Genomic DNA, 25,812 nt, shown 5'->3' on the forward strand with positions numbered 1-25,812 from the left:
CATTCTGATGTTATCGTGTTTGTTTTGCTGTGTTAAGTCTTTTTTTGGGGTGGGAATATATGAGAAATGCAAGAATTTGGAAGAAACCTATTAAACAGGCTTATAAAACCTGCTCCTCAAAATCACTAACTTGCCAAGAGGCTAGTTAGCTTGTGTTTTCATGTTGGCTGAAGTAAAGTGGGGTGAAGGATTGTAGCCTGTTAGCAGGCAAGTAGAAAAGACAAAGAGCCTTTTACCAAGCGGACTGGCATCTAAGCAGCCCACCTTTGTGCCAAACCATTCACTCACATGGAATTCCTGGCTACCAAAGAAAGTGGTCAAAGAACAAGGCTGCATTATAATGTTAGGCACACCTCCCTGCTTATTCATGCAGGGCCTCAAATATAGAGGCCACACAAAAACATGGCAGTGGAAGGTTAACTAAGGTTTGGTTTAGTGTTGTGAATCAAACAAACCATGGTTACAATCAGCTTGCAAATGAGGACCGGAAACCGTGGCTTGAAACGGATTTGTAAACCATGGTTTGTGCTAGGATTTGACGACCCCCAACAGGGAGAGTTTCAGCAAGCTGAAAATGGCAGCAAACAAGGAATTCCGAAAGATGGTTAGGATTGTAAACCATAGCTGCCAAGTTATCCCCTTTTTAAAGGGATTTCCCCTTATGCTGAATAGGCTTCCTCGCGAGAAAAGGGAAAACTTGGCAGCTATGTTGTAAACCATGGTTTGGCACAAATGTCTCAGCTAAGGCAGCGAGAAAGGGATTCAACTGACAAGTGCCCACAAACAGAAGCTTGGGTAAGGACTTCCAATAGCACAACGGGGCTCCCCCTTCTCCCTGTATGCACCCCAAAAACTGGTTTGGAGAATTCCCCGAGTAGTACCGGTAGCATGCGGGGGACAAAGAGGGAGGATCATTCTGTCTGGCAAGCTGAAATGCTTGCGCTGATAGAACAATAAAAACTAAATTCCTTTCCTGAAGCTTCTGTTCATTTTCTGCAAGGAAATCCTTGCACACCATACTTTTTAAAAGTACAATACAGCTTGCTTGCTTGCTTTTTTTTAAGACACCCTTTGGTTTCAAATCCAGCTCCTCGTGTAACAGGGAGGGAGGATTGCCATCCAAGTGCAAAGCACCCTCAGGCACACCCAGCATCCAGAAAGGAGGTTCTTCAGATCCTCCTGGCCAAAGGTTACTTGTCAGAGTGAATATTTGCCATGAGCTGATTTCTATTAGAGCCGTTTAACACAATGGTTTCTGCATTAAAAACAAAAAACAAAAAAATGTCATTGGGTCAGTAGCTCAGGCTGACTTATCTCCAATTCCCTTCCTGACTTCCTGATTCAGGAAAACCAGAGTTTATTACACACTAACTACCAAAAACTGTGGTTAGCAGGAAACAGGAAGCCTGCTTAAAAGGTGTTTTGTCCAAAGCAGGAAGTGAGAAAGCAGGAATCTACCAGCCATGATGGCTATGTTGTACCTCCACAGCCAGGAGCAGTATATTCTTCTGAACACCAGTTGCTCTGAATCACGGAGGCTAGTGGTGTTGCGCTTTCAGGCTTCCCATTGGCAGAGCTTGTTGGCCACTGTGAGAACAGGATGCTGGACTAGATGGGCCCCATCTAGCAGGGCTGCTCTGGATCCAAGCACGCAAGGGAAAGGTGGCAGCGCTCAGCACCAAAGATGGCCAAGCCAAGGGTTTTTAAGCCCGGGACCTAGCCCATCTCTTCGTCCAGTTTTCACTGCATCTTTCTGTCTGTTCACTTAAAGAAGGTAGATTTCCAGGGGGTTGCTGAGTATTTTTTTTTTTAAGTGGGAGACAGGCCAAATAAGTCTGGGAACCTCTAGGACACGTCCAACAGATTTGGCATCTGAACCAGCTCATCATGGAAACCCAGTGGGTCACCACTGAATGTGCATTTAACCGAGACCCATAACCAATCTTAGGTCTCTCTGGTAAGCCTTACATTCCTGATTACCTGTATAATACACTTGTTTACCTAATTCACACATTACATTTTCCCGATGTACAAAAGAAGCCATCAAATACTTAAAAGGGCGGGGGGAGCATGTTAAGCAGCCTTCCGTAAGGCTTCTTCTATGCAAAACCTTCATTAAAAAAAAACCAAAACCCAATTCCAGAATATATACAGTTATGAACTCCAAAGGGCATGCAGAACCGGGCAAAGGGACCGCTTCACAACCAGTCAGTGCACTGGAAGGCCTTCTCACGGGTGTGCAGTTTCTGGTGGGTCATGAGGATGTCCCTGCGGCCAAAGCTCTTCCCGCACACCAGGCACTTGAAGGGCTTCTCCCCGGTGTGGGCCCTCTCGTGGATGACCAGGCAAGTCCTTTGGCTGAAGCTCTTCCCGCACTCGGAGCACTTGTAGGGCTTCTCCCCCGTGTGGGTCCTCCGGTGGGTGACGAGGAACTGCTTCCTGCTGAAGCTCCTGCCACAGTCGGGGCAGATGTAGGGCTTCTCTCCCGTGTGGGTCCTCTCGTGCTTGATCAGGTCTGACTTGGAGATGAAGCCCTTGCCGCAGTGCGAGCAGATGTAGGGCTTTTCTCCCGTGTGGATCCTCTCGTGCTTGATGATGTACGACTTGCGGCTGAAGCTCTTGCCGCAGTAGGAGCAGGAGTAGGGCCTCTCCCCAGTGTGCGAGCGCTGGTGCTCGATCAGCTCTGACCGCCACACAAAGCCCTTCCCACATTCTGGGCACTTCTTCAGGCGCTCGTCTTGGATCCGCGGCTGGAGAGACACTCCTCCCTTGGCCGGCTGATAGCCCTGCGGCCCGCAAACCAGTTTGTCCCTCTTGTTCTCTGGGTGGCTTCCTGGCAGACTCTCAGAGGCTTCCCCTAGATCAGGACTGTTCCACTCAGCAATCCCCAAAAGCATCTCGTGAGGCCTCGGATCAGCAGAATGGTCTGTGTTGTCCTCCCTGCACGCTCTCTCGGAACCTGCCGGAAAGGAGGAAATCATAACATAAGTCATTCCCTGATTGGGGGGGGGGCAGGAAAATCTCAAGTAAGCTGCCTGTTGAGGCATCTGACTGGCTACTGTGAGGTAAAAAGTAAAGGTAAAGGCAAAAGGTAAAGGACCCCTGGACGGTTAAAGGCCAGTCAAAGGTGACTATGAGGTTTGGTGCTCATCTCGCTTTCAGCCTGAGGGAGCCGGCGTTTGTCCACATACAGCTTTCTGGGTCATGTGGCCAGCAGGACTAAACTGTTTCTGGCACAATGGGACACCGTGACGGAAACCAGAACGCATGGAAACGCCGTTTACCTTCCCGCCGCAGCGCTACCTATTCATCTACTTGCACTGGTGTGCTTTTGAACTGCTAGGTTGGCAGGAGTTGGGACAGAGCAATGGGAGCTCACCCCATTGTGGGGATTCAAACTGGGGTATTTCTGGGTTATTGTTTCTGTTTTGATTTTATATACTGTGATCTTTTTATGTGAACCACCCTGAGACCTCTGGGAATAGGGCAGTTGTTGTTGTTTAGTCATGTCCGACTCTTCATGACCCCATGGACCAGAGCACGCCAGGCACTCCTGTCTCGCACTGCCTCCCGCAGTTTGGTCAAACTCATGTTTGTAGCTTCAAGAACACTGTCCATGTGTTATAGGGCAGTATATAAATTCCATGTGTTATAGGGCAGTATATAAATTCCATGTGTTATAGGGCAGTATATAAATTCCATGTGTTATAGGGGAGTATATAAATTCCATGTGTTATAGGGGAGTATATAAATTCAATTATTAACAACAACAACACATACAGATAAGTAAAATGAGAGAGCACTGCAAGGCTGTATAATTTAGAATTGCTCAATCAAGGCAACATCTCACTCATACCACCACTGCCTGACACTCACACTCAAAACAGCATAGAAAGAGGAGTCCTCACCCAACAAGGCTGCGTCTCTGTCGTCGTCATTGTCGTCCTCCTCCTGCTTCATCTCCCCTAAGACGACCCTCCGCCAGGTGTCTGAGGAAGCGTCTTCAGCGGTGGGGAAATGAGCAGCCTCCTCTTTGAATGGGCCCAACATCTGAAAAAAGAGCACAGGATGTTGAAAGGAGACGAGGCAAGGATGAGGCTGGTTGCTGGTGAGTTCAAGGGGCTGGTTTGAGTGAGCCCTAGAAAGCTTGGGATCTGGATACCTGAGAAATCATCTCTCCCTTTAGAGACCCAACCGGTCACTGCACCACCTGCAGATACAATCTTATTGTATTTATTTGTTGCATTTAATTCCCCCTGTTTTCCTCAAACTGATAGATCTGGCTTTGTCATGGTGTTCCATTGCACCAGAAGCGGCTTAGTCATGCTGGCCGCATGACCCGGAAAGCTGTCTGTGGACAAACGCCGTCTCCCTCCGCCTGAAGCGAGATGAGCGCCACAACTCCACAGTCATCTTTGACTAGACTTAACCACTTAACCATCCAGGGGTCCTTTACCTTTTACCTTAGAATTGGAAGGGACCCAAAGGTTCATCTAGTCCAACCCCCTGCAAGGCAGGAATTCGTGCCCTGGGTGGGCACGAACCACCAACCTTCTGGTTAACAGTCACATGCGTTGACCCACTGTGCCAGAGGAGGAGGAGGGTGCCTGTGGAATACTTACAAGCAGGACCCAAGCACAGGAGCCCTCTCCCCCACTGTGGACAGTGACACGGAAACTACAATTAATCCAGAATGCTGCAGCTAGACTGGTGACTGTGAGCAATACCATATCACACCAGTCATGAAAGACCTGCATTGGCTCCCAGTAAGTTTCTGAGCATAATTCAAAGTGTTGGTGCTGACCTTAAAAACCCCAAGCGGCCTCGGCCCAGTATACCTGAAGGACCGTCTCCACCCCCATCATTCTGCCCAGACACTGAGGTCCAGCACTGAGGGCCTTCTAGCAGTTCCCTCACTGTGAGAAGCAATGTTACAGGGAACCAGGCAGAGGGTCTTCTTGGTAGTGGCTCCCGCCCTGTGGAACACCCTCCCATCAGACGCCAAAGTAATAAGCAACTATCTGACTTTTAGAAGACATCTGAAGGCAGCCCTGTTGAGGGAAGTTTTTAATGTTTGATGTTTTATTGTGTTCTTAATATTCTGTTGGGAGCCGCCCAGAGTGGCTGGGGAAACTCAGCCAGATGGGTGCCCTATACCGTACTTTTCTGTGTATAAGACTAGGGTTTTGGTTTTTTTTACTAAAAATAATGTTTAAAAAGGAGGGGTAGTCTTATACACGGGGGAATCTCCCCCCGTTTTTGAGTCCCCCAAAATAGTCTTATAGACGGGGGCGTGTTATACATGGAAAAATACGGTAAATAATAATAATAATTATTATTATTCAGAAGTGTTACCACTTCCAACTGTGGAGAAAGAGCAGGACCACCATGCTAGTAGCCATTGATGGGCCACTTCATGAATTAGTGCAAGACAGTGTACTTCTGAGTATCAGCTGCTGGAGGCTTCAGGAGGGGAGAAATGCTGTCGCAAGCAGGTCTTCCTTGGGGGCTTCCCATCGGAACATCTGTTTGGCCACTGTGGGAAACAAGATGTTGGGCTAGACCAGACATAGGCAACCTTGGCTCTCCAGATGTTTTGGAACTACAACTCCCATGATCCCTGACCACTGGCCCTGTTAGCTAGGGATCATGGGAGTTGTAGTTCCAAAACATCTGGAGAGCCAAGGTTGCCTATGCCTGGGCTAGACGGAGCCCCTTTGGCCTGACCTCTTCCTGGGTCCTTCCTAACATCCTCACCAGCTCTTCCTGCCTCTCGTCCTCTTGCTGCCGCAGCAGGAAGTCCTCCACCAGGGCCACCGCCTGGGAACAGTTCTCTGGCTCCACGTCCCTGATCCAGTTCTGCACCTCCGGTGGCAGGACAGCCAGGAACTGCTCCAGCACCACCAGCTCTAGGATCTGCTCCTTGGTGTGCCTCTCAGGCTTAAGCCACAGGTTGCACAGCTCCCAGAGCTGGTTGCACACCTCCCTCGGTCCTTCGTTCTCCTGGTAGCCGAACTGCCGGAAGTGCTGTCGCTGTGCCTCTGAGCTGGCTGGCTCTTCCTCCAGGACCTCCTCCTTCACCTTCAAGCAGCTGACTTTGTCGCTGCCCCACAAGCCGCTCTCTGTCAGCTGGGTTTCTTTACAGAGGTCCGGCAGGAGGCGGGCCATCCTCTCGCTCCCCTCAGAGATGCTGACCGGGGCGACGGCTGTGCTGTTGAAGGGAGAAAATAAAAATTGGAGCTGGAAATCTTCCTTGGCCAAAGGCTACCCGCTAGAGTAGGGGGAGCCTTGCATTAAGGCACCAGCCTGGTAGCCACAGAGTCATAGAATCATGGAATTCTGGAGTCGAAAGGGACCCAGAGGGTCATCCAGTCCAACCTGCTGCCATGCAGGAATATTTTTCCTGAACCCACGACCCTGAGATCAAGAGTCACATGCTCTGTTGACTGAGCTATCTATCGGGCAGTGTGGAGGAGTTGTGGAAGTTTCTGCCTGAACTCTATGGAACACAAATTGGAGTAGGATCAAGAGATGAGAAATAAAAGCAAAGAAATAAAAGAAGCAATAAAAATATAACTAAAAATCATCTGGACGTCTAGCATGGGGCATTACATTTGCTACAAAAGGCAGAAAAATAATCGAGGTTTGTCCTCCATCAGCAATATTCAAGTAGTCCATTGGGCGGAAGGGGGGTGGGAAGTTTGGAAACCACTGGTGTAATAAACAGACTATAGTATGTCTACAGGAAAGATGCTCTTTATTTTAAAGAACGTGAGGTACCCTGTTTCTCATATTTTAAGACATACCCATAAAATAAGCCATAGCAGGATTTTTAAGCATTCAAGGAATATAAGCCATACCCCGAAAATAAGACATAGTGATAGGCGTAGCAGCAATGCCGGCCGCGGCAGGAGGAGGAGGAAAAAAATAAGACATGCCTTGAAAATAAGCCATAGTGTGTTTTTTTGAGAGAAAAATAAATATAAGACGTGTCTTATAATATGAGAAACACGGTAGCGTTCAAAGGCATGATACCCTGAGAGAGGATCCAGATTGCCACCCCCTCATTTGCACAAAGACTTACTCTCTGCTCCACTTGAAGTGTGCATTATAAAAATAAAAATAAAAATAATAAATCGAAGGGCTCATTTTTCTGCCGCTCTCCCCTACCTGGCAGGCAGAAATCCAACCAAAGATGTTTCCCCAGCCTTCCCTCTCCTCCCCAGCCCCATGGCAGGGAAAAGCGTCCCCAGTTGCACTTCTGCCATGGAGCCCATTCGAGGCCCAGCACACACTCCCTTCCCCTCCGCCCTCCCCACTTGCCTGATTCTTTCGCAGCCACCGGAAAAGTCCTTCCGAGCCCTGATTATCTGCGCGTGGGAAAATTCAAAGGCCACTTTCCCACGGGGAAGCGGAACAGGAAGTGGCATTTGATTGTTTTTGTTCTCTCCCATTTCGTGCCGCAGAGAAGCTTCCGGTCTCTCTAGGAGGCGGGATTCCCTCACCTTAACCCTTTGCCGAGCAAAAGAGTCGTAATGCAGATTGTGACAAAGGTCGCTGGCATGGGGGTACATCAGATGTTGCTGAACTACAACTCCCATCGCCCCTGGCTGGGGATGGCGAGAGTTGCACTCTGTTAACGTCTGGAGGACAGGACATTTGGGACTAACCCTGGGTTGGGAAACCTGTGGACATTGCTGGACTCAGATTGCGTACATAGCATACATTTTGAGTACATCTTCTTCCCCACCAAACGGTGGCTGGGGAAACCCAGCCAGATAGGTATAAATAATAAAATGATAATGATGATGATGATGAATTATTGGAGATGTAATTTTCTATGGGTCCTGGGAATTGTAGCTCTTTGTGGGGTAAACTGCAGTTCCCAGAATTGGGGCATGTGTGTGCTTTAAATATACAGTTGATTCCCATCAACCCCAGCCAGGATGACCAACAGATGGCATGAAAGGGGAGGAGGAGAAGTTAGCTTTGCACAGCTGCAGTCTCCAATTGCTTGGGGAAAACCCTGGAGAGGAGGGGACCTTCAGTCTCAGCAAGGGGGACACACCTGCCGGAGATCAGTTCCTGTGCTTATTAGGCCTGACACTCCTGTGTCGATCGTGTTTTTGCTAACTCCAACTTGCTGGGCATGTGTACATAGCACCTTCCAGGGTCTAGCTGCTTTCCCAAGGAGGCTAGTGCATGGTGTTTTAAAAACAACAACCAGTAAACAAATTTCAGTACAAAACCATCATGTATTTAATGCAAAAGTTCAGAAACCCCATAAAAACCCCAGTCAAGCCCTGCTTTTGGCAGTGATCAATGCTGCTCTGGAACTTCAGAGTAGAACCAAGCACAGTGGAGCACAGTCAACAATCAATAACACATTGAGGGCCACAGCTTCCCCTTGCCCCCGTAAGACAGGAACGTCCTAAGTTCACAGCAGAGGCGGCCGGGCCAGCCCATCTCCCTCAGGTGGATTCTCTGATGTCCTGTAAGGTTCCGCCGCTCCCTGAAACTTCCCCTACTCCCGGAGGAGGCCCTGCCTTCTCCGCCAAGTGGGTCATCTGATGCTTGGAGAAACTCGACCTGTTGCTGAAGCTGCTCCGGCACTCCAGGCAGGCATAGGACTTGTTGCCTGTGTGGATCTTCTCGTGGGCCGTCAAGCTGGAGTGGTGCTTGAAGCTCTTCCCGCACTCGGAGCACACGTACGGCTTCTCGCCCGTGTGGACCCTCTGGTGGTTCTTCAGGTCGATGCACTGGGCGAAGCGCCTCCCGCACTCAGAGCACTGGTACGGCCTTTCGCCCGTGTGGGTCCTCTGGTGCCGTGCCAGGACGGGCCTGGTGCTGTAACACTTCCCGCAAACCGGGCACCTGTATAGCTTCTCCCTTGGAGGTTTTGTTTCCTGTGGCACGAGGAACGACTTCCACCGGTAAGTCGTCCCAGAATTGGTCCACACCTCTTCTCTTTCATCTATGAGGAGGCTTCCAGAGGCCTCACCTTTCTGCTCTACTCTTCCCAAAGATTCCTCTCGTGTTCCCGGGTGCTTGGAATGGAGGAGTGGATCTTCAGCCTCACCAAACATTCTTTTATCACACAAAGAGGATGGGGAGAGACAATCCCGGCTCCAAGCTTCTTCTGCAGAAGGGAGAAGAGCAGATTGCACCTTACTTGTCTGGGGGAAAAGTTTAAAAGGAAAGCTATCTCTGCCTCAGAAACATTCCCCACCCCCCAAAAAGTATCCAGCTTCCTCCGCTGTTCCAGCGGTGGAACAAGATTGGAAGAAATTTAAAATTTATTTAGAAAAGAATTATAAGATTAGAAATATTTGATAAAGGAAGTGGAAGTATAAGGAGGTTGTAGAAGCTAATTTGATATATGTAGGATGATTTAAGATAAGTGATGATTAGTTAATGTGATTTCAAGATCCAATTTATATTATGAATTTTTGGAATTTGCCTGGGATAATGGATAGAGAATAAAATTTAGAATGAGTGATTTAGAAGAAGAATATTGATAAGATTTAGAAGTGCTAAATTAGTTATAAAGAGAAACGTAGAAGGGAGGACAGGAGGAAGTCTATAGAGACAAAGAATTGCATTTGAACAAAATAGTATTATATAAAGTTAAATTTTGATGTTGTTAGTGTTCAATGGTGTTTATGAATTGCTATATTTTTGCTCTCTTTTTTTCTTCTTTTTTGTTTTTATTTTTTTATTGTTGTATTTTTTTCTTTTTATTGTTACTTCTCTTTGTCTTAATATAAAATCAATAAAAAAAATTTTTTTTAAAAAAAAGTATCCAGCTTCCTTAAATATATACCTGTATACCTGAAGAAGCGTCTCCACCCCCATCGTTCAGCCCGGACACTGAGATCCAGCGCCGAGGGCCTTCTGGCGGTTCCCTCATTGCAAGAAGTGAGGTTACAGAGAACCAGACAGAGGGCCTTCTCGGTAGTGGCGCCCGCCCTGTGGAACGCCCTCCCATCAGATGTCAAGGAAATAAACAACTAAAGTATCTGACTATTATTATTATTATTATTAGCTCTTCTTCAAAAAGCTCTTGATAAGGATGACCAAATGATCAATGGGACAGATCAGCTCCCCTATGAGGAAAAGTTGCAGACTTTGGGGCGACATATGGACTTATCCCTGCTTGTTTCCCCCCGAAATGTTTTTCATGGGCACTCACTTGAAAAACAAACATTATTCTGGGATCTTCTCATTAAAGTCTTGTTGGCTTCGCAGGAGTAATCTTCTGGCTGAAGAGGCTTCTGCTTGGTCTCACTCGCCATAGAATCACCTTTTGGAAGAGAAGAACAAATATTCATAAAATGACAATGTAAAAACTTGTGAGACTGCACACACAAAAAGCACAGCCATAACTACTGGCTTCCAAAACAGGTGGCAGTGGTGGGAATGGTTAGACTAATTCGTGGAAGCAGATAGGTTTATAAGCCATGGCAGCTAAATGGAGCTTCCCTGTTCAAAGGCAGGTTATCTCCAAATGCCATAAGCACGTCAACAATATGGCCAGGGTTGTGGGCAGTGATGTCATCCAGCCAAGATGGCTCTCTACTCCTTTCTTTCCTTATATTCCAGCACCAAATGTATACTCAATTAACACCTTTCCACTCACAACAGCACCGAGAATAAAGGTTTACAGCTTCTGATACAACTCCGAAGTCTCAAGGATCTACAGCAGGCATCCCCAAACTGTGGCCCTCCAGATGTTTTGGCCTACAACTCCCATGATCCCTAGCTAACAGGACCAGTGGTCAGGGAAGATGGGAACTGTAGTCCAAAACATCTGGAGGGTTGAAGTTTGGGGATGCCTGATCTACAGAAAATGACTTGCGCTCTAATTTTGAATCCTGAGACTCACTTCTGTCAGCGGAGGGAGGAGACCAACCATGCGGCTTTTCAATACAGATCCAAAGAACAGAAAAGGCAGGAAACTCAGTTTAGGTACACAAGAATACTGGTCTCTCTACGGAGCAGAAATAAAAAATATTTCAAGACAGGTCGCTGATTTCAAAAGCCATTAATTGTGCAAAAGATCAGAGCATAAAGAATAAAAACTACTGTCACCAGACCAGCAATAAACTATATGGGAGGCTGATGGGAGCTGTAGTCTAAAACATTTAGACGGCAACAGGTTGGAAAGGCTGATACTGTACAGTGGTACCTCGGTTTACGGACGCAATTGGTTCTAGGGAGCCAGTCGCTTCCCAAGCAGTCCGTAAACGGAGCGCCTCTTCTGCGCATGCGCAAAGCGCCGATAGAGCACTTCTATGCATGCGCGAGCCGCGCAGATCGCTTCTGCGCATCCGCGCACCATGGAACCCGGATGTAAGCACTTCCGGGTCCGCAGCGTTCGCAAACCGATCGATCGCAAACCGCAGCACCACTGTATAGATATACATATTTTTTAAAAACCAACCAAGCCACCAACCCTGATATACATGTTTTCTGGCTTTATATCTATCTTGTCAGGAAAAGTGTTCAGGAAATATGATGCTCTGACTGAACTAGGAAGATTCAAGACTTCTGGCCACGTTCTTTGAAAGGCGTTACCTGAAATGCTCTCCATTTCCTTGGAGTCCTTTACACAGAGATTGTTGATGCCTTTAGGCCTGGAAATGAGGGTCAGCTTGGGAAATAAATATCCACCTTCAGAAGGGAAGACAAAAATACAAGTGGAATTAGGAAAGAAGCTACTCCTTCTGACACACTTCTCCATACCATCTTAGGTCCTAACCAGACCCCGAGATCGTCTTTTGGGGTCTTTCTTCATGTGCCTTCTCCACGAGAGATCCAGAGGGTGGCAGCATGAGAACAGGGCCTTTTCTGCAGTGGCTCCCTGTTTAGCGCCAGGCAAAAACGTTCCTCTTCAACCAGGCCTGTAGTTGATTAACATTCTGTGTCCTTTTAAATGTGTTTCGTGGGATGGAGGGATATTGGTTTATTTCGGTTTTCGTTCTTGTTTTTATTATGCATTTCGTGTTTTTTTATTTTATATTTTTATGCTGTGAAGTTCCCCGAGACCTTCGTATGAAAGGTGGTATACAAAATGAATAAATGCAGCTAAAGGGGCATAAGAATGCTTTAAATGTTGGTGAGGATGTGAACTTTGACAGGGAGCCTTTCCAAACCCTAAATGGGGATTGATCCTGGGGCCTTCTGTATGTATGCATGCATGCATGAATGAATGAATCGATTTATTTCGGTCCCTGACCAGAGTACAACATATGCAGTCGAACCTTGGATTCTGAACGCCTTGGTACTTGGACGTTTTGGATCCCAAATGCTGCAAACCTGGAAGTGAGTGTTCCAGTTGGCGAACGTTCTTTGGAACCCGAATGTCCAACGGGGCTCCTGTGGCTTCCGATTCGCTGCAGGAGCTTCCTGCAGCCAATCAGAAGCCGTGCTTTGGTTTCAGAACATTTTGGAAGTCGAACGGACTTCCAGAATGGATTCTGTTCGACTTCCAAGGTACGAGTGTACAACAACAGAGAACATACAAACATAAATAGATCAAAATTAAGCTCTATGAGATAATAAGCGATAAATAATTCAAACTGCTAAAATATATAAGTTAAAGCCTTAATTGCTAATTTAAAAGAACGAGCTCAACTCATTTTACCCCTTTTATCAAAATTTACACCCTTGCAATATTATTTGGAATTTCCCCTCAAACTCTTACGAAAATTCCTTCTGGAAGATTCCTCAAGCCCAGTGTCATATGACGTGGCTAAATTCTGCACTTTAGCTATCAAGAAACGTAAATTCCTTCTATTGAATGACACATTGCAAATCCCTTTTGTGTAATTGTTTTATTTCTGGTGTTGTTATAGCTGATTTTCTTTTGTTTGGAATTATGTTATTCTGTATTGCTGGCTTTTGCTGTAATAAAAACTGAACAGAACAGCTAATTTAATACATATTAAGACATTGGTGGTTAGATTCATTCAACGCTTGTCTCCTTAATTTTATAGCAGCAGCACAGAATTTAGCCACTTTTAAGGTAATCTCTAGTTCCCTGTCCTCTATTAAGTATTTCAAGTAATAATCACCAGTTCCGCTTGGGGTTTGCTGCATGATTGGAGCGATAAATATAGAGCACATAACCTTGTAATAGCGACAATGTTTGCAAAGCAAGTGCTCTAGCCACTGAGCTATGGCCCTTTCCTTACTCAAACTGAGAGATGGGGAAAGTAGAGCTGTGATATGCTTTCCTAGAGCCTTCCCAAGCCCTCTCAACACCATTTATTGAGCAGCAAAGGAGGGCTGCATACCCAGAGAGGCCCAGTTGATGTTGTTCTCTACCATGACATCTATATAGAGAGCTCTTTGGTCCGGATCCAAAAGGGCCCATTCTTCTTCACTGAAGTGGATCGCTACGTCCTGAAAGGTCACCAAAACCTGGAAAGGAGGCACAAGAACTTCAGAAGCGGCTTCATCCCAAGTCAGATAGTTTATCCGCCTAGTTCAGTAGTTTATAGACTGACCAACCAGAGAATCTCCAGGGTCCCAGGCAAGTAAATTGCATAGTACAGAGTCAGACCATTGGTCCATCTATTATCTATGCCAGGGGTAGTCAACAAGGTGCCCGGTTGACATTTTGCTGCACCACAAATCCCATCATCCCTGTCCATTGGCCATGCTGGCTGGGGCTGATGGGAGTTGGAGTCCAAAAACAAATCCAGAGGCCACCACAATAGCTACCCCTGCTCAATGCTAACTGGGTTTCAAGATAGGGCTCTTCCCAGGCCTAGCTGGAGAAGCCAGATTGAACCTGGGACATTCTACATGCAAAAGAGGTGCTCTACAACTGAGCTACATCCCTTCCACAAAGGACTTGACGCCTTCGCACAAGCCACATAGTTGATCCATCTAATTAACTTTATTTATTGAACTTACAGTTGTACCTTGGAAGTCGAACACCTTGCGAGTCAAACATTTTGGCTCCCAAACGCCACAAACCCGGAAGTGAGTGTTCCGGTTTGAGAACGTTCTTTGGAACCCCAATGTCCAATGCAGCTTATGCGGCTTCCGATTAGCTGCAGGAGCTTCCTGCAGCCAATCAGAAGTCGCGCCTTCGTTTCCAAACATTTTGAAAGTCGAACGGACTTCCGGAACGGATTCCGTTTGACTTCCGAGGTACCACTGTAAATACCGCCCTATACCCGGAGGTCTTAGCGCACTTCACAGAACAAAATGAAAATATAAAACCACAAAACATATAATCAAAATAAAAACAACAGTCCAATAACCCCCCAACCCCACATTTTAAAAGAGCATTGGATGTCTAATTAAGTATTTTCTACACTGATTGGCAGAGAATTCCAGGTTTTTAGGTAGGGTCCTTGCCAGCTCTATCTGAAGATGGCAGCAATTGTTTATGGGAGACTCTCAAACAAAGTACTTGTGTTATAAAATCCAACATACAGTATTCCCACTGCTCCTCTAACTGCTGCACCTCACTGTCTCTCCACAGAGCTTCTCAGGAGCAGCAGGTGGGGCTAAGGTCACCCTTCATACTGAAGCGAAGTGAAATTGGTAGGTTGTCACCCCAGAGCCAGTTGTCCCCTTGCTCACCTGAGCTGGAACCAGAGCAACTGTGGCCACACCAGCAGGAAGAGGGACTGGCCCAGATAGCGTCAGGGATGCCATCCTTCCGAACGCGGTGGTGAAAATGGGCTCGTCCCCACGGTTGAGCGCTGCTGAAAGAAACAGAAAGGAGACAGCAGGAGAGGAAGCGTTGCTACAAAAGGGAATGAGGAAGGTGGAAGAGGCAGTCTAAAATATTGCCATAAAATGGGAATGAGGACAACAGAAGAGGCAAGCTGCAGAAGTGAACCAGGATGGTGGAAGAGGCAAGCCTCTGTTTTTCTGGCTCACACAGGTATCTTAGGAACCCATGCCCTTGTTACTTTCTCCAAACATCCCCTGAGCCACACCTGGGTCACATGCCCACAATTTATTCACCTCTGACAAAGACAGCAAGGTGTCATCCTGAATGGCGATTTATAGTATTTATCCCATGTCATTTTAATATTTCAAATGCCCCTACAGATTTTTTGGCTCTCCTCTTGCCTTTGCAAAGCCTCTAAGTTTTCCAACTTTTTATAATTTAATTTTTGGTATTTTTTATTTTTATCTATTTTGAGGTAAACAGGAGACCATTGTATTTCCTATACCTTTATCTACAAGCTAGCACAATTGTTTTTTCAAAAAAGTAAATATAGTTTTTGACAGCAAATGGTTAAGTCTGATCATGTTAAGTTGGAAAATGTGCCCCGTATGTGGGGCAAGTTTTCCAGCCTACTAAAAATATAGAGGGGCAAATTTTCCAACTATAATTTAAACTATAACTTCAGCATCGCCCAGCCCTGCAAATTGCCAGGCGATAAAGGAGAGCTGTTCCCGGCTCATGTGCAGAGCGCTGTTCGATTCCCGCCCCCCGTCTCGCTCTCTCTTTAGTTCGCGAGCTGCAGATCAGCCTTGCATGGGCGGACACTTTCGGGGATGATCTCCCGCTCCCTTAAAAACAACCCTCCGCTCTGTGATCTACCCCGCCTGCCCGGTCCCCGGTCCTTTTCTCTCCCCAGGATCTACCTCCGCTTCCTTCTTCGTCCCTCGTGGCGCGGGGCAGCGGGCGCCCGTGCTCAGCGGCTTCTTGCTCCTCGCAAAGTCTCCCCGGTTTTGGCTTCCGCCTGCCCCCCGGCCCTGGCTACCCTTGGGGAAATCGAGACCACAAAGGAGCTGGAGGAAGAAGAGGAGAAGAAGCAGCAGCCACCGAAGCCCAGAGCCGCTCTGTTATGGACAAGGTTTCTGCATTGCAGGGGGTTGGACTAGATGACCACCAGGGGTCCCCTCTCAAGTCTACAGTTCTGTATCTCGCTTAAAACAGCTGCTTCAGGCTTCCGTTTCCCAGCTTCCGCCCCATCTTTGGCCATCCTGCTTCCGGAGAGGGGAGGTGGCTGGAGGAGGAGGAGGAGCGCAGGAGCTGCCTTGCCACCGACCTCTGAATGCTTTCCAAGCCGCAAGCTCAGAGCAGCGCCGCCTATCTCCTGCTTATAAGCGTGAAACTCTGGCGGGCTGCTGCCAATCAGTGTGGACAATACTGAGCTGGACCGGTATAAGGCAGCTTCCTAGGCTTCTAAGAACCAGAGCCCTAGATCTGTGATCCTCCAAGTGTCCTTATTTTCCTTCCATGCAGACTCTCTCGAAATGTGTTGGACCCTCCTTCATTGGAGGTTTTTAAACAGAGGCTGGGTGGGAATCTGTCAGGGATGCCTCAGCTGAGATACCTGTGTGACGGGGTTGGACTAGAGGACCTTCGGAGGTTCCCATTCAAAACACTATGATTCTATACAATCACTCAACTGTACTGTGCTCTGTAACGTTTGTATAGAAGGGAACTATTTATGGCAGCATATTGGAGATGTAATAAGGATAATGCTTCTTTGTTACATATGTTTATGCAATATCCTATGCTTATTAAGTTTTGGGAGAAAGTACCAGATAGTTTAAATATTATAAATATTACTTTTTTGGCGGCGGGGGACGGGGAGAAGCTAGTACTGTCAGAGGATAACATTATTTTAAATTACGTTGGATTTGACAACCTGTCAACGTAAATGGTTTTGCTGTGTCCTCACTACGGCTAAAAGACTGAGTCAGTGGAATGATAAATCTATAGCCCCCTTTATTCTGACAACTCTTGCAACATACAGACAGATAGCTTATACGGTAGACGCAGATTGTGTATGGACAAATAGAATGGCATTTGGAATACATTTATAAAAAAATACAGTGGGTTATAAATAAATGGATAGGTATTAAAATAATAATTTCACTTATATACCTCTGTATTATGGAATTATAGTGGTTGTTTCTTTTTGGTATTTTTTAATGCGCCTTTTCTCCCCCTCCCCCCCCCGGCCGCTTTATTTTGTTCAATTGAAATGTTTTAAATAAAATAGAATTAAAATAAATCAGCAGCAACATCATACTAAACGAGCACTCAAGGCAAAGCCCCATGGTGCTGATGGGAGGGCACCAAGCTTGGGGAAAACTGCATCGTGGCATCTGACGTTAGCATCCTTTCAGCTGTCACAAGACTCTGAAAATGGTTCTCCCACCCTACCGCCTTTTCCTCCTCCCGTAAATAGGGTTAAGGAGAGCGAGTCTTCGTTCCTAGAGAGGCCGCGAGAGCCTTTTCCGGCTTCGCTCAACCTTGGCTGGAGGACCCGAGAGAGCAGGGCAGCTGGTGGGAGGTGATGTCGGTGAGTGTGAAAAGCGCCCGCTTTCGGGTTCAGCAGAGCTCTTCGTCAGGCTGGAGGCTAAGCAGAGCAAGGGGCAAAGGAGAGAGGGGTGTGGAAAAGGGCTTGGCGATGTTGCGCCCACAAAGCCCGCATTTAATTGCATTAAATCCCAGTCTTCGATGGAGAGGAGACTGCAAGCTCAGTTGGGTAAGGGCGTAGTAGTTTTCTCTGCAAGTTTCAGGTTACACCGAGGGTTGCTGGGAGAAAATGTCTCCACAGCCCCAGATGGAAATCTGCAATCTCCTCCAACACTCCCTCTTAAAGCTGTTACTAAATACTATATTTAATAACGCACACTTTTTCTTGTTTGCTTAGCAGCCAGTCTCTTGGCAGCAGAAAGCGGGAAAGTTGGCCTCTATTTTTCCGATATTTAGGTTGTTGTGTCCAAATCGATGCCTTGCTATGAGGATCGTTGGAGAGGGCTTGGAATCGCTTCTAGACTGTCTCTATTTTTGAGTGTTTGGGGTATTTGGGGGAAGTCACATCTGTACGGCCAATAGAGGTTTCCCACCTGATGTTACTGGTTCAAACCACGGCAAAATCTTTACAGTGCAGAGAGAAAACAGCAAAGTCATCAATTTTCTCAACTGAAATTGAAGTTTTTTTGTGGGGGCGGGGAGGGAATACAGATGAAAACACAGACTTTCATAATTCAACAACAACAATAATCTCCTCTTAAGATTTGGAAACATGCATTGTCGCTGAATATTGATATTATTCTTTGTTTCCATTTGGCAGAAGCATTCCCCATGAAGAATATTGATTTATGATTATACCCTGCAGAGAGAGGATAATATTTTCAGGCAATGCATTGGTTTTTGGAGGGAACAAGTACTTGGAGTGCTTCTGGCTCAGCCCTGTTTTTTACTACAGTGTCTGCTGAGCCGAGAAGTGTGTCTGCCTGGGTCTCCAGCCGCAGTCTGCATTAGCAGGACTGAAGCAGAAGGGGATTCAGTGCGCCTTGAATCAGAGAAAGGAAGAGAAAAGGGCCTTTCTGTCAACATGGTCAAGATTACTAGGAAATTCTATCAAAGACGGAGTGCTCCAGACATATTATGAAAAAGGTCTTGAAATAGATGATGAGAGGATTATAATTCTAAAAGAGGTCTTGAAGAAGAGAGAGGATTATAAATTTTTGACAGAGGCCCTTAAAAAGTAAAAAAATATCTGCTTCAGATGGGAACTCCCTGAAGGGTTTTCCTTGTACTTACAAAGGCAAAAAAACAGAGGTGTGTAGATTTAGACAGAATTATATGGAAAACAGATTTGAAAGAAGGGAAATTACCAATTCAATTCCCCCGCCCCATGATATACAATCTCCCCTCCCATCATGGCAAGAGGGTCTTTCAACAGTCAAAGCTTTCCTCAAAGGATCCTGGGAACTGTAGCTTGTTAAATATCCTCAGAGTTCATAGGAGTCCCCTCCCCATCTTTTCCTCACAGGGCTATAATTCCCAGAATGGTTTAAATGATCAATGCTCCTCTTTCCTTTTCTGTACCTCGTTACTGAACAAGATCTCTGCTGCTCTGTTGCTAGGTTCTGAGTCCGCAGAAGCAAGAAAAAATGAATCTCCCCGGGACAGAGGATGCTCTTCAAGACACTTGGCAGGGATTGCTCTTCCAGGATATCAAGCAAGAGGCCGATGATGGAGCTGCCACCTTCTCAGGCAAGGATCCTCTTTGCTTGATTTGCCCTCTCATTCTATCCTGGGACCCACCCACCTCGGCACTTTGCAATTTGACCCCAAAGGATCAGTATCGACCACTTTGGGAAACTGTGCTTTAGAGATGGGGAACGATAGACATTCTGCTGTTATTCACCATGATTACTGGTCATTGCTAGATCTAATCTCCATGAATTTAGAGTCACACATACCCTGGTTTGTTTGTTTTAAAGGCAGAGATTATTTAATAATTTGGATTATGTTCAACAACCCGAGGTTTGACTGTATCAGATACAAAGGAGTAAAACTATCCTGACTGAAAACAATAGTTAAAAGTACATTGAAACACATTAAAAACACGCCTTAAGATGCAGTTTGCCCTGACGGCGGCCTAGTGGTCTGCATCGCCTGCACCTTGGTTTTCAATAGCCTGGATTAATAGGAAGGCCTTAGGATAACAAAAAGGAAGGCAGTTTAACATCTCCTGAGAGGGAATTCCGCAGTATGGGGGCTGCCACAGAAAAGGCTCTGTGCTTCTGACAGAGAATGGCCTCACCTGAGGATCTCAAAACCCAGGCAAGTTCGTATAGGGAGATATGATGTTTCAGGTGGGGCTTCCGAGCACATTTCAAAGGCAGCCCCACGTAGAGCAGGTTACAGCAGTCCAACTGGGATTCAGGCATGTAGCACCGTGGCTGTTTCCATGCAGCTGCTCCTAGTGTGTAGCCAGAGCTTGCTTGCTTGCTTCCTTTTTCTGCCCCTCGCATCTCTCTCCAAAAAAAGACGCACATTGGAATTCTGTTCTTATTCCGGCAGGTGATGAGTGGATGCGTGGGAATGAGCCAAATCAGTCTGGAAATCCTGCAGAAGTGGAACCGCATGCGATGCTACTGAGAGGAGCGGAACAGAATTCATCTTGGAGCCCCAATCTGAGAGATGAAGCCTCTGAGAGCCAGCAGGGAAACTGCCTAGCAGAAGAGGAGGACAACTTGATTGATCACCAGGGCAGGTACGAGGAACTGGAGGACAGAATATTCCAGCAGGGTCTCCCCGAGGATCAGCACGAAAAGGGACCCCTTGAGTGTGTAAAAGTCCCAAGGGAGGCATCTGATCTTCTGTCACATGGAATAATCCAAGCCAGCAGGACTACGTTCAAATGCCCAGATTGTGGCCAAAACTTTAACAGTAGATCGGTCCTCATTAAACATCAGAGGATCCACACGGGAGAGAAGCCTTTCAAATGCTCCGTTTGTGGGAAGGGCTTCCGCCAACACTCTCACCTTGTTAACCACGAGAGAATCCACACTGGAGAGAAACCGTACAGCTGTCCCAGCTGCGGGAAAAGCTTTGGTGACCCCTCGCACCTCATCAGGCACAAGAGGACCCACATGAGAGAGAGGCCATACAAGTGCTTGGTGTGTGGAAAGAGTTTCTGCACAGGGAACGAGCTTCTCATGCACGAGAGAATCCACACGAGCGAGAAACCGTGCCAGTGCACTGCCTGTGGGCAAAGCTTCACCAGGATGTCGGTCCTCATTAGCCACCAGAGGATGCATACGGGGGAGAAGCCACACAAATGCTCCGAGTGCGAGAAGTGCTTCCAATACAATTCGCAGCTCGCAAAACACCAGAGAATCCACACAGGAGAGAAGCCCTACAAATGCTCCGAGTGCGGGAAGTGCTTCCGACAGCATTCCCAGCTCATGAACCACCAGGGAATCCACACAGGCGAGAAGCCCTACAAATGCTCCGAGTGCGGGAAGTGCTTCCGGCAGCAGTCGCAACTTGTGAAACACCAGAGAATCCACACGGGAGAGAAGCCCTACAAGTGTGCAGAGTGCGGAAAATGCTTCCGACAGCACTCTCAGCTCGGGAGCCACCAGAGAATCCACACAGGGGAGAGGCCATATGCGTGTTCAGATTGTGGGAGGGCCTTCAGCGACCCGTCTCACCTCAACAGACACAAAAGAACCCATACTGGAGAGAAACCTTGTGAGTGCTCTGTTTGCGGGAAGAGCTTTAGCACCAGTGCCTATCTTACTACTCACATGAGAATCCACACAGGAGAGAAACCGTATCAGTGCTCAGAGTGTGGGAAAAGCTTCAACCACAATTCAGGTCTCCTTGCCCATGAGAGAATCCACAGGGGAGAGAAGCCATATAAATGCCCAGAATGTGGCCAGAGCTTTAGCAGCAGATCAGTCCTCATTAAACATCAGAGAATCCACACAGGAGAGAAACCTTTCAAATGCTCCATTTGTGGGAAGGACTTCCGCCAGCACTCGCAGCTCATGAACCATGAGAGAACCCACACGGGGGAGAAACCCTTTAGCTGCCCCGACTGTGGGAAAAGCTTTGGAGACCCCTCGCACCTGATCAGGCACAAGAGGACCCACACACGAGACAGGCCGTACAAATGCCTGGCCTGTGGGAAGAGCTTCTGCACAGGGAACGAGCTACTCGTGCACGAAAGGACCCACACAAGCGACAGGCCGTGTCGGTGCTCGGAATGTGGGAAATGCTTCCGGAGGAGGTCGGCCCTTATTAGTCACCAGAGAATCCACACGGGAGAGAAGCCGTACAAATGCTCCGAGTGCGGGAAATGCTTCCGAGAGCGCTCACCGCTTGTGAAACATCAGAGAATCCACACAGGGGAGAAACCGTACACGTGTTTGGAGTGTGGGAAGTGCTTCCGTCAGCTCTCGCAGCTTGTGAACCACCGGAGAATCCACACAGGGGAGAGGCCGTTTGTGTGTCCCGAATGTGGGCGGAACTTCAGTGACCCCTCACACCTCTTCAGGCACAAGAAAATCCACGTAGCACGAGAAACCCTGTAAAGGTTTGCATCATCTACCTTCTTACTCATCTGAGAATCCAAATCATTGAGTTAGGAGAGAAACCGTATCAGCAATCAAGAGTGCTTCAACCATGTTTATGGCTCCACAGCAGAGAGAAACTGTACAAAGGAACAGATTGCAGGAAAAGCTTCCATGGTGATCATCACACACAGGAAAGCAAAAACGGTGCAGAAACAAGATTACGGTGGAAGGGTTTTTTTAGCCAGGCTGAGCTAGTTTCTCACCAGAGCAGGATTGGTCTCAAAACTGTCCACCTCCAGCAAACACTTAAAAGGGCTGAAACTTACTTAAACCCCCAGCAACAAACATGAGGCCCACCAATCATAAGGTGCAAGGGCAGAGCTAGTCGCAAAATGGTGGCAGATCTGAGATGAACTTCAGCACAATCAGCTGCAAATCACTGCTCCCTGATCTCAGTTTCTAAATCCTTTGCCTTAGCCATTTCCTTGTAACACAGGCTTCCACAGTTAGCTTTCCTCAAGCTGTGAGCAGTATCATGGAAGTATCATGTTAGCTTCATTTTAGGCAGAATTTTGCTCTAAGTGGAGAAGTCAAATTATTTTATGTTTCCTTTCTCTCCATGCACCTATCACAAGTAATTTTATTCATCTCCTGCTATTTCTTCTCCTTTCCTCCTTTCACCGTTCCCTATGCCCACCCCAAGCTGCCAGTTTCTTTCATTCCTCCTGTTAACAGCTATCTTCCTTTTATCCTTTCATTGCTATTCTCAGGTGTGTGTGGATTTCTTAGGGGGAGGGCGAAATATTATTATTGTTATTTGAAATATTAACCTTTGAATATCTGATTTCCCTCAATATTTCCTCTGGCCCTTTCCCTCCAGAGGAAGGAGATCTTCATTTCTTCCTGCTCCTCTTTTCTGTCTCCCAGGAAACTTGACCCGGTGTGCAATAAAATTATATGGTGCTGACATTGGTCCAACAGTTTGGGAACCAGGCAGGCGAGTGAGGAGAAAGCACTGGACAGGTGATGGCGCTGAGCCTCACCTGAGACTGGATTGAGATTCCTGGCCTGCTGTTTTAAGAAATACTATTTAGCAGAACCCATAGGCAAAAGAAGCCTTACAGACTCTTTCGAGTTTAATGAACACCTGTTTACACACAGAGCATAAGAAGAACCTGCTGGATCAAGCCAGTGGCCCCTCTAGTCCAGCATCCTGTTCTCACAGTGGCCAACCAAATGTCTGGCTAGCAGGACTGATAAAACTGTCCCCAAATCTGGGTGGCACTGTGGTCTAAACCACTGAGCCTCTTGAACTTGCCTATCCTAAGGTTGGTAGTTTGAATCCCCGTGATGGGGTGAGCTCCCGTTACTCTGCCCCAGCTCCTGCCAACCTAGCAGTTTGAAAGCACACCAGCGCGAGTAGATACATAGGTACCACTGTGGTGGGAAGGTATACGGTGCTTCCGTGTGCTCTGGCACTCGTCACGGTGTCCCATTGCGCCAGAAGCTGTTTAGCTATGCTGGCCATATGACCTGGAAAGCAGTCTGTGCACAAATGCCGGCTCTCTTGGCCTGAAAGCGGAAATGAGTGCTTGCACCCAAAGTTGGATTCGACTGGACTTAACCAGAGGTCCTTTACCTTTACCCCAAATCAGCCATAAATATACTGTATAAGCTAAAAAGGTGTGGATTTTGGACTATTGCAGAATGGTAGGGTGTGTGAAAGTAAGTAAATGCTGAGACTGTTGTGGATCAAAATTTTAATACCATGGGGTTGGAAATACAGGTGAAACTCAGAAAATTAGAATATCGTTGAAAAGTGCATTTATTTCAGTAATGCAACTTATTATTTTTTCTTTTTCTTTTTACAAATGATTTCTTTTGGAAATTCCACAGTAATAAAACAAATAGTTACAATAATACAAAAATAAACATCGCTATTACATTTCATTAATTACATTCCATTTATAAATGACCCGCCTAACGACAAATAATTACAACAAATAAAGGCTTGACATATCTTGCTTTGCATGTCATGCATCTATCTCATATATTGGTTTCACCTTTCAAGTTGCGTTACTGAAATAAATGCACTTTTCGACAATAATCTAATTTTCCGAGTTTCGCCTGTATATTAAAATTTTGATCCACAGCAGTCTCAGTATCGACTTACTGGTGCTGATACGTTTGTTCAGGGTGGTCACGCAGTATGAATACAGCAGCCACACAATCCCTGCTGGGTTGTAGAGCTCTTCCTCCAACAAGGATGAGCCTGACAGGCTGGATCAGACAGGAGGCCCAGCCAGCATCCTGCTTTCCTAGTGGCCAAACAGATGCCCCAAAAGGAACCCCAAAAGCAGGACCTCCATGTAATAGCATTTTGCCCACTTGTGATTCCCAGCAGCTATTATCCAGAGGTAAACTACCTCTGGCAGTGGAGGTCGAACTTAGCCAGCTTTATGCCCCATGAATTTGATTTAAATCCTTTAAAGCCATTGCATCCTGCAGGAGCGAGTTCCATAATTAAACTCTGTGCTTGCCTGGAATCTTCCAACATCCTGCTTTGCTGGATGTCCCAGAGTTATTAAAATGTGTTCTGAGCATGTAAGAACAGCTGGATCAGGCCAAGGAGCCCATCTGGTCCAGCTTCCTTAATTCCTCCAAACATCCAGCCAGAGTCCTTTGGGTGGGCCATAGCAGAACATAAAGACCACATCCCTCCCATGCAACTGATACCCAGAGGTAGACTGGCCCTAGAGATGGAGTCTCCATTCGGCTGCCACGGCTAATAGCCTTTGCTTAGGGTTGCCAAAAGCTGTTGAGCTTTTTTTAGACACCCCCCCCCCAATTCAGGACAAAGCGCCGCATTTCAGAAATTCACCCCGGACATCAATTCCACCTTTGAAATGTAAAATCCCAGTAATGTCCAGGAAAATCAGGATGTATAGGATCAGGATGCCTTATGTTTGAAAAGCATTCTCCCACACATAAGTTATGTGACTGCCACCTTTATTCTAGATTCTTTTTTTACAATTTTTTAACCAGTGTGGGTAGAGAGACCCCTGTAAGCTCATGTCAGATTGGAGAAGTGTTCCTTTCCCAGTCATGAGAGCACTGTGTTGGTGGTTCAGGAGGGAGAGACTTCAGAGTGTGGTCCATGTTGAATTAGTCCATATTTCTGAAGCTATGTATAAACCATGGAGAAATAAATATTTGCAGGAGGGGAATTCACTTTCAGGTGCTCAAAATTCTTCTAGAACTTTTGGGGGGAGTTTTGCTACCTGAATAAATTATCACCTTGCTTGGCATAACCTAGTCTGCAGTTTATTTCTATTTTGCAAAAAGATATGGTAAGTTATGGGGAGAAGGAAGGAGCTATGCAGGGCCCTGCGGCTAGATTCCAGCCCTGGGACCTCTGATGGACTCTTACTGGGTTCTGTGATTTCAGCAAGCATCACTCACATTGTATTTCAAGCACTTCTGAATCCACAAGGACTAGAAATTTGCTTTTTAAAAAACTGAGTTCCTTAGGAGACTTGAGTTGTGTCTTTCCTCATATTCTCTTTTTGGTGTGCCTACATTCACAGCCTGTCCAGAACTGTACTTATGGTTTAACACACCATTTATTTATTTTTTGAAAGAGCAGCTGCCAGTTTCGTAAGCTTTATTCCAGCCTTCCAGCTCCTACCCAATTATATAATTCTTGATTTGTTTTCCAGCATTTTCTGTACTGTCATTGAAGCTGCAGGCAAAGTTCGCAGTTCATCTAAAATAGGGTTTCTCAAACTTGGGTCTCTCTCCAGCTGTTTTTGGACTATAACTCCTATCATCTCTAGCTAGCAGAACCAGTAGTCAAGGATGATGGAAATTGTAGTCCAAAAAAATAGCTGGAGACTCAAGTTTGGGAAACCCTGATTCTTGGCAATCCCCCCCCCCAAAAAAAAGTATTCAGCAGTTTACATGCTGCTGTGCTGAAGTATAAAATATACTAACACT

General features: G+C 46.6%; 3 protein-coding genes across 4 annotated transcripts in view; 1 reads left to right on the forward strand and 2 right to left on the reverse strand.

The window, feature by feature from the left end:
- Positions 1-1,750: 1,750 nt before the first annotated feature.
- LOC132591113 (zinc finger and SCAN domain-containing protein 31-like) lies at positions 1,751-7,454 on the reverse strand. The gene is made up of 4 exons (XM_060270925.1): positions 7,324-7,454; positions 5,758-6,211; positions 3,909-4,050; positions 1,751-2,959 (listed from the first exon to the last, which is right to left on the reverse strand). Exons 1-4 carry the CDS (start codon positions 7,452-7,454, stop codon positions 2,199-2,201), a joined length of 1,488 nt encoding a protein of 495 aa, XP_060126908.1. The 3' UTR covers positions 1,751-2,198.
- A 789-nt stretch (positions 7,455-8,243) lies between these two features.
- The window catches only part of LOC118081299 (uncharacterized), a 39,011-nt gene continuing 21,442 nt past the window's right edge, over positions 8,244-25,812 (reverse strand). Inside the window, exons 12-18 of the mRNA XM_060270926.1 lie at positions 17,245-17,351; positions 15,622-15,736; positions 14,602-14,723; positions 13,299-13,425; positions 11,578-11,673; positions 10,193-10,303; positions 8,244-9,139 (exon numbers count right to left, since the gene is read on the reverse strand). Coding sequence (XP_060126909.1) covers positions 8,472-9,139; positions 10,193-10,303; positions 11,578-11,673; positions 13,299-13,425; positions 14,602-14,723; positions 15,622-15,736; positions 17,245-17,351 — 1,346 coding nt within the window. The 3' untranslated portion in view covers positions 8,244-8,471. The remainder of the gene's footprint in view (positions 9,140-10,192; positions 10,304-11,577; positions 11,674-13,298; positions 13,426-14,601; positions 14,724-15,621; positions 15,737-17,244; positions 17,352-25,812) is intronic.
- Positions 17,242-23,138, forward strand: LOC118081156 (zinc finger protein 665-like). 2 transcript variants are annotated; one of them, XM_035107413.2, is made up of 3 exons: positions 17,242-17,294; positions 18,871-19,000; positions 19,814-23,138. In XM_035107413.2, the coding sequence occupies exons 1-3, from the start codon at positions 17,289-17,291 to the stop codon at positions 21,832-21,834; spliced, it is 2,157 nt and encodes a 718-aa protein (XP_034963304.1). In that variant the 5' UTR covers positions 17,242-17,288; the 3' UTR covers positions 21,835-23,138. The 2 variants fall into 2 exon arrangements, with proteins under 2 accessions (XP_034963304.1, XP_034963303.2); XM_035107412.2 differs by lacking the exon at positions 17,242-17,294 and adding an exon at positions 17,380-17,480.

The sequence above is a fragment of the Zootoca vivipara genome, chromosome 2 (assembly GCF_963506605.1).
Source record: "Zootoca vivipara chromosome 2, rZooViv1.1, whole genome shotgun sequence".
NCBI lineage: Eukaryota > Metazoa > Chordata > Lepidosauria > Squamata > Lacertidae > Zootoca > Zootoca vivipara.

Excerpts from the sequence above, each read along its gene's own strand:
- LOC132591113 (XM_060270925.1), bottom strand. The coding sequence starts at position 7,454 with ATGGGAGAGAACAAAAACAATCAAATGCCACTTCCTGTTCCGCTTCCC. Across the intron at positions 6,212-7,323 it reads GGTGGCTGCGAAAGAATCAG|CACAGCCGTCGCCCCGGTCA; the intron begins GCAAGTGGGGAG and ends TCCCTTCAACAG. Across the intron at positions 2,960-3,908 it reads CAGAGACGCAGCCTTGTTGG|GTTCCGAGAGAGCGTGCAGG; the intron begins GTGAGGACTCCT and ends CCTTTCCGGCAG.
- LOC118081156 (XM_035107412.2), top strand. The coding sequence starts at position 17,403 with ATGTTGCGCCCACAAAGCCCGCATTTAATTGCATTAAATCCCAGTCTT. Across the intron at positions 17,481-18,870 it reads GAGACTGCAAGCTCAGTTGG|GTTCTGAGTCCGCAGAAGCA; the intron begins GTAAGGGCGTAG and ends CTCTGTTGCTAG. Across the intron at positions 19,001-19,813 it reads TGGAGCTGCCACCTTCTCAG|GTGATGAGTGGATGCGTGGG; the intron begins GCAAGGATCCTC and ends TTATTCCGGCAG.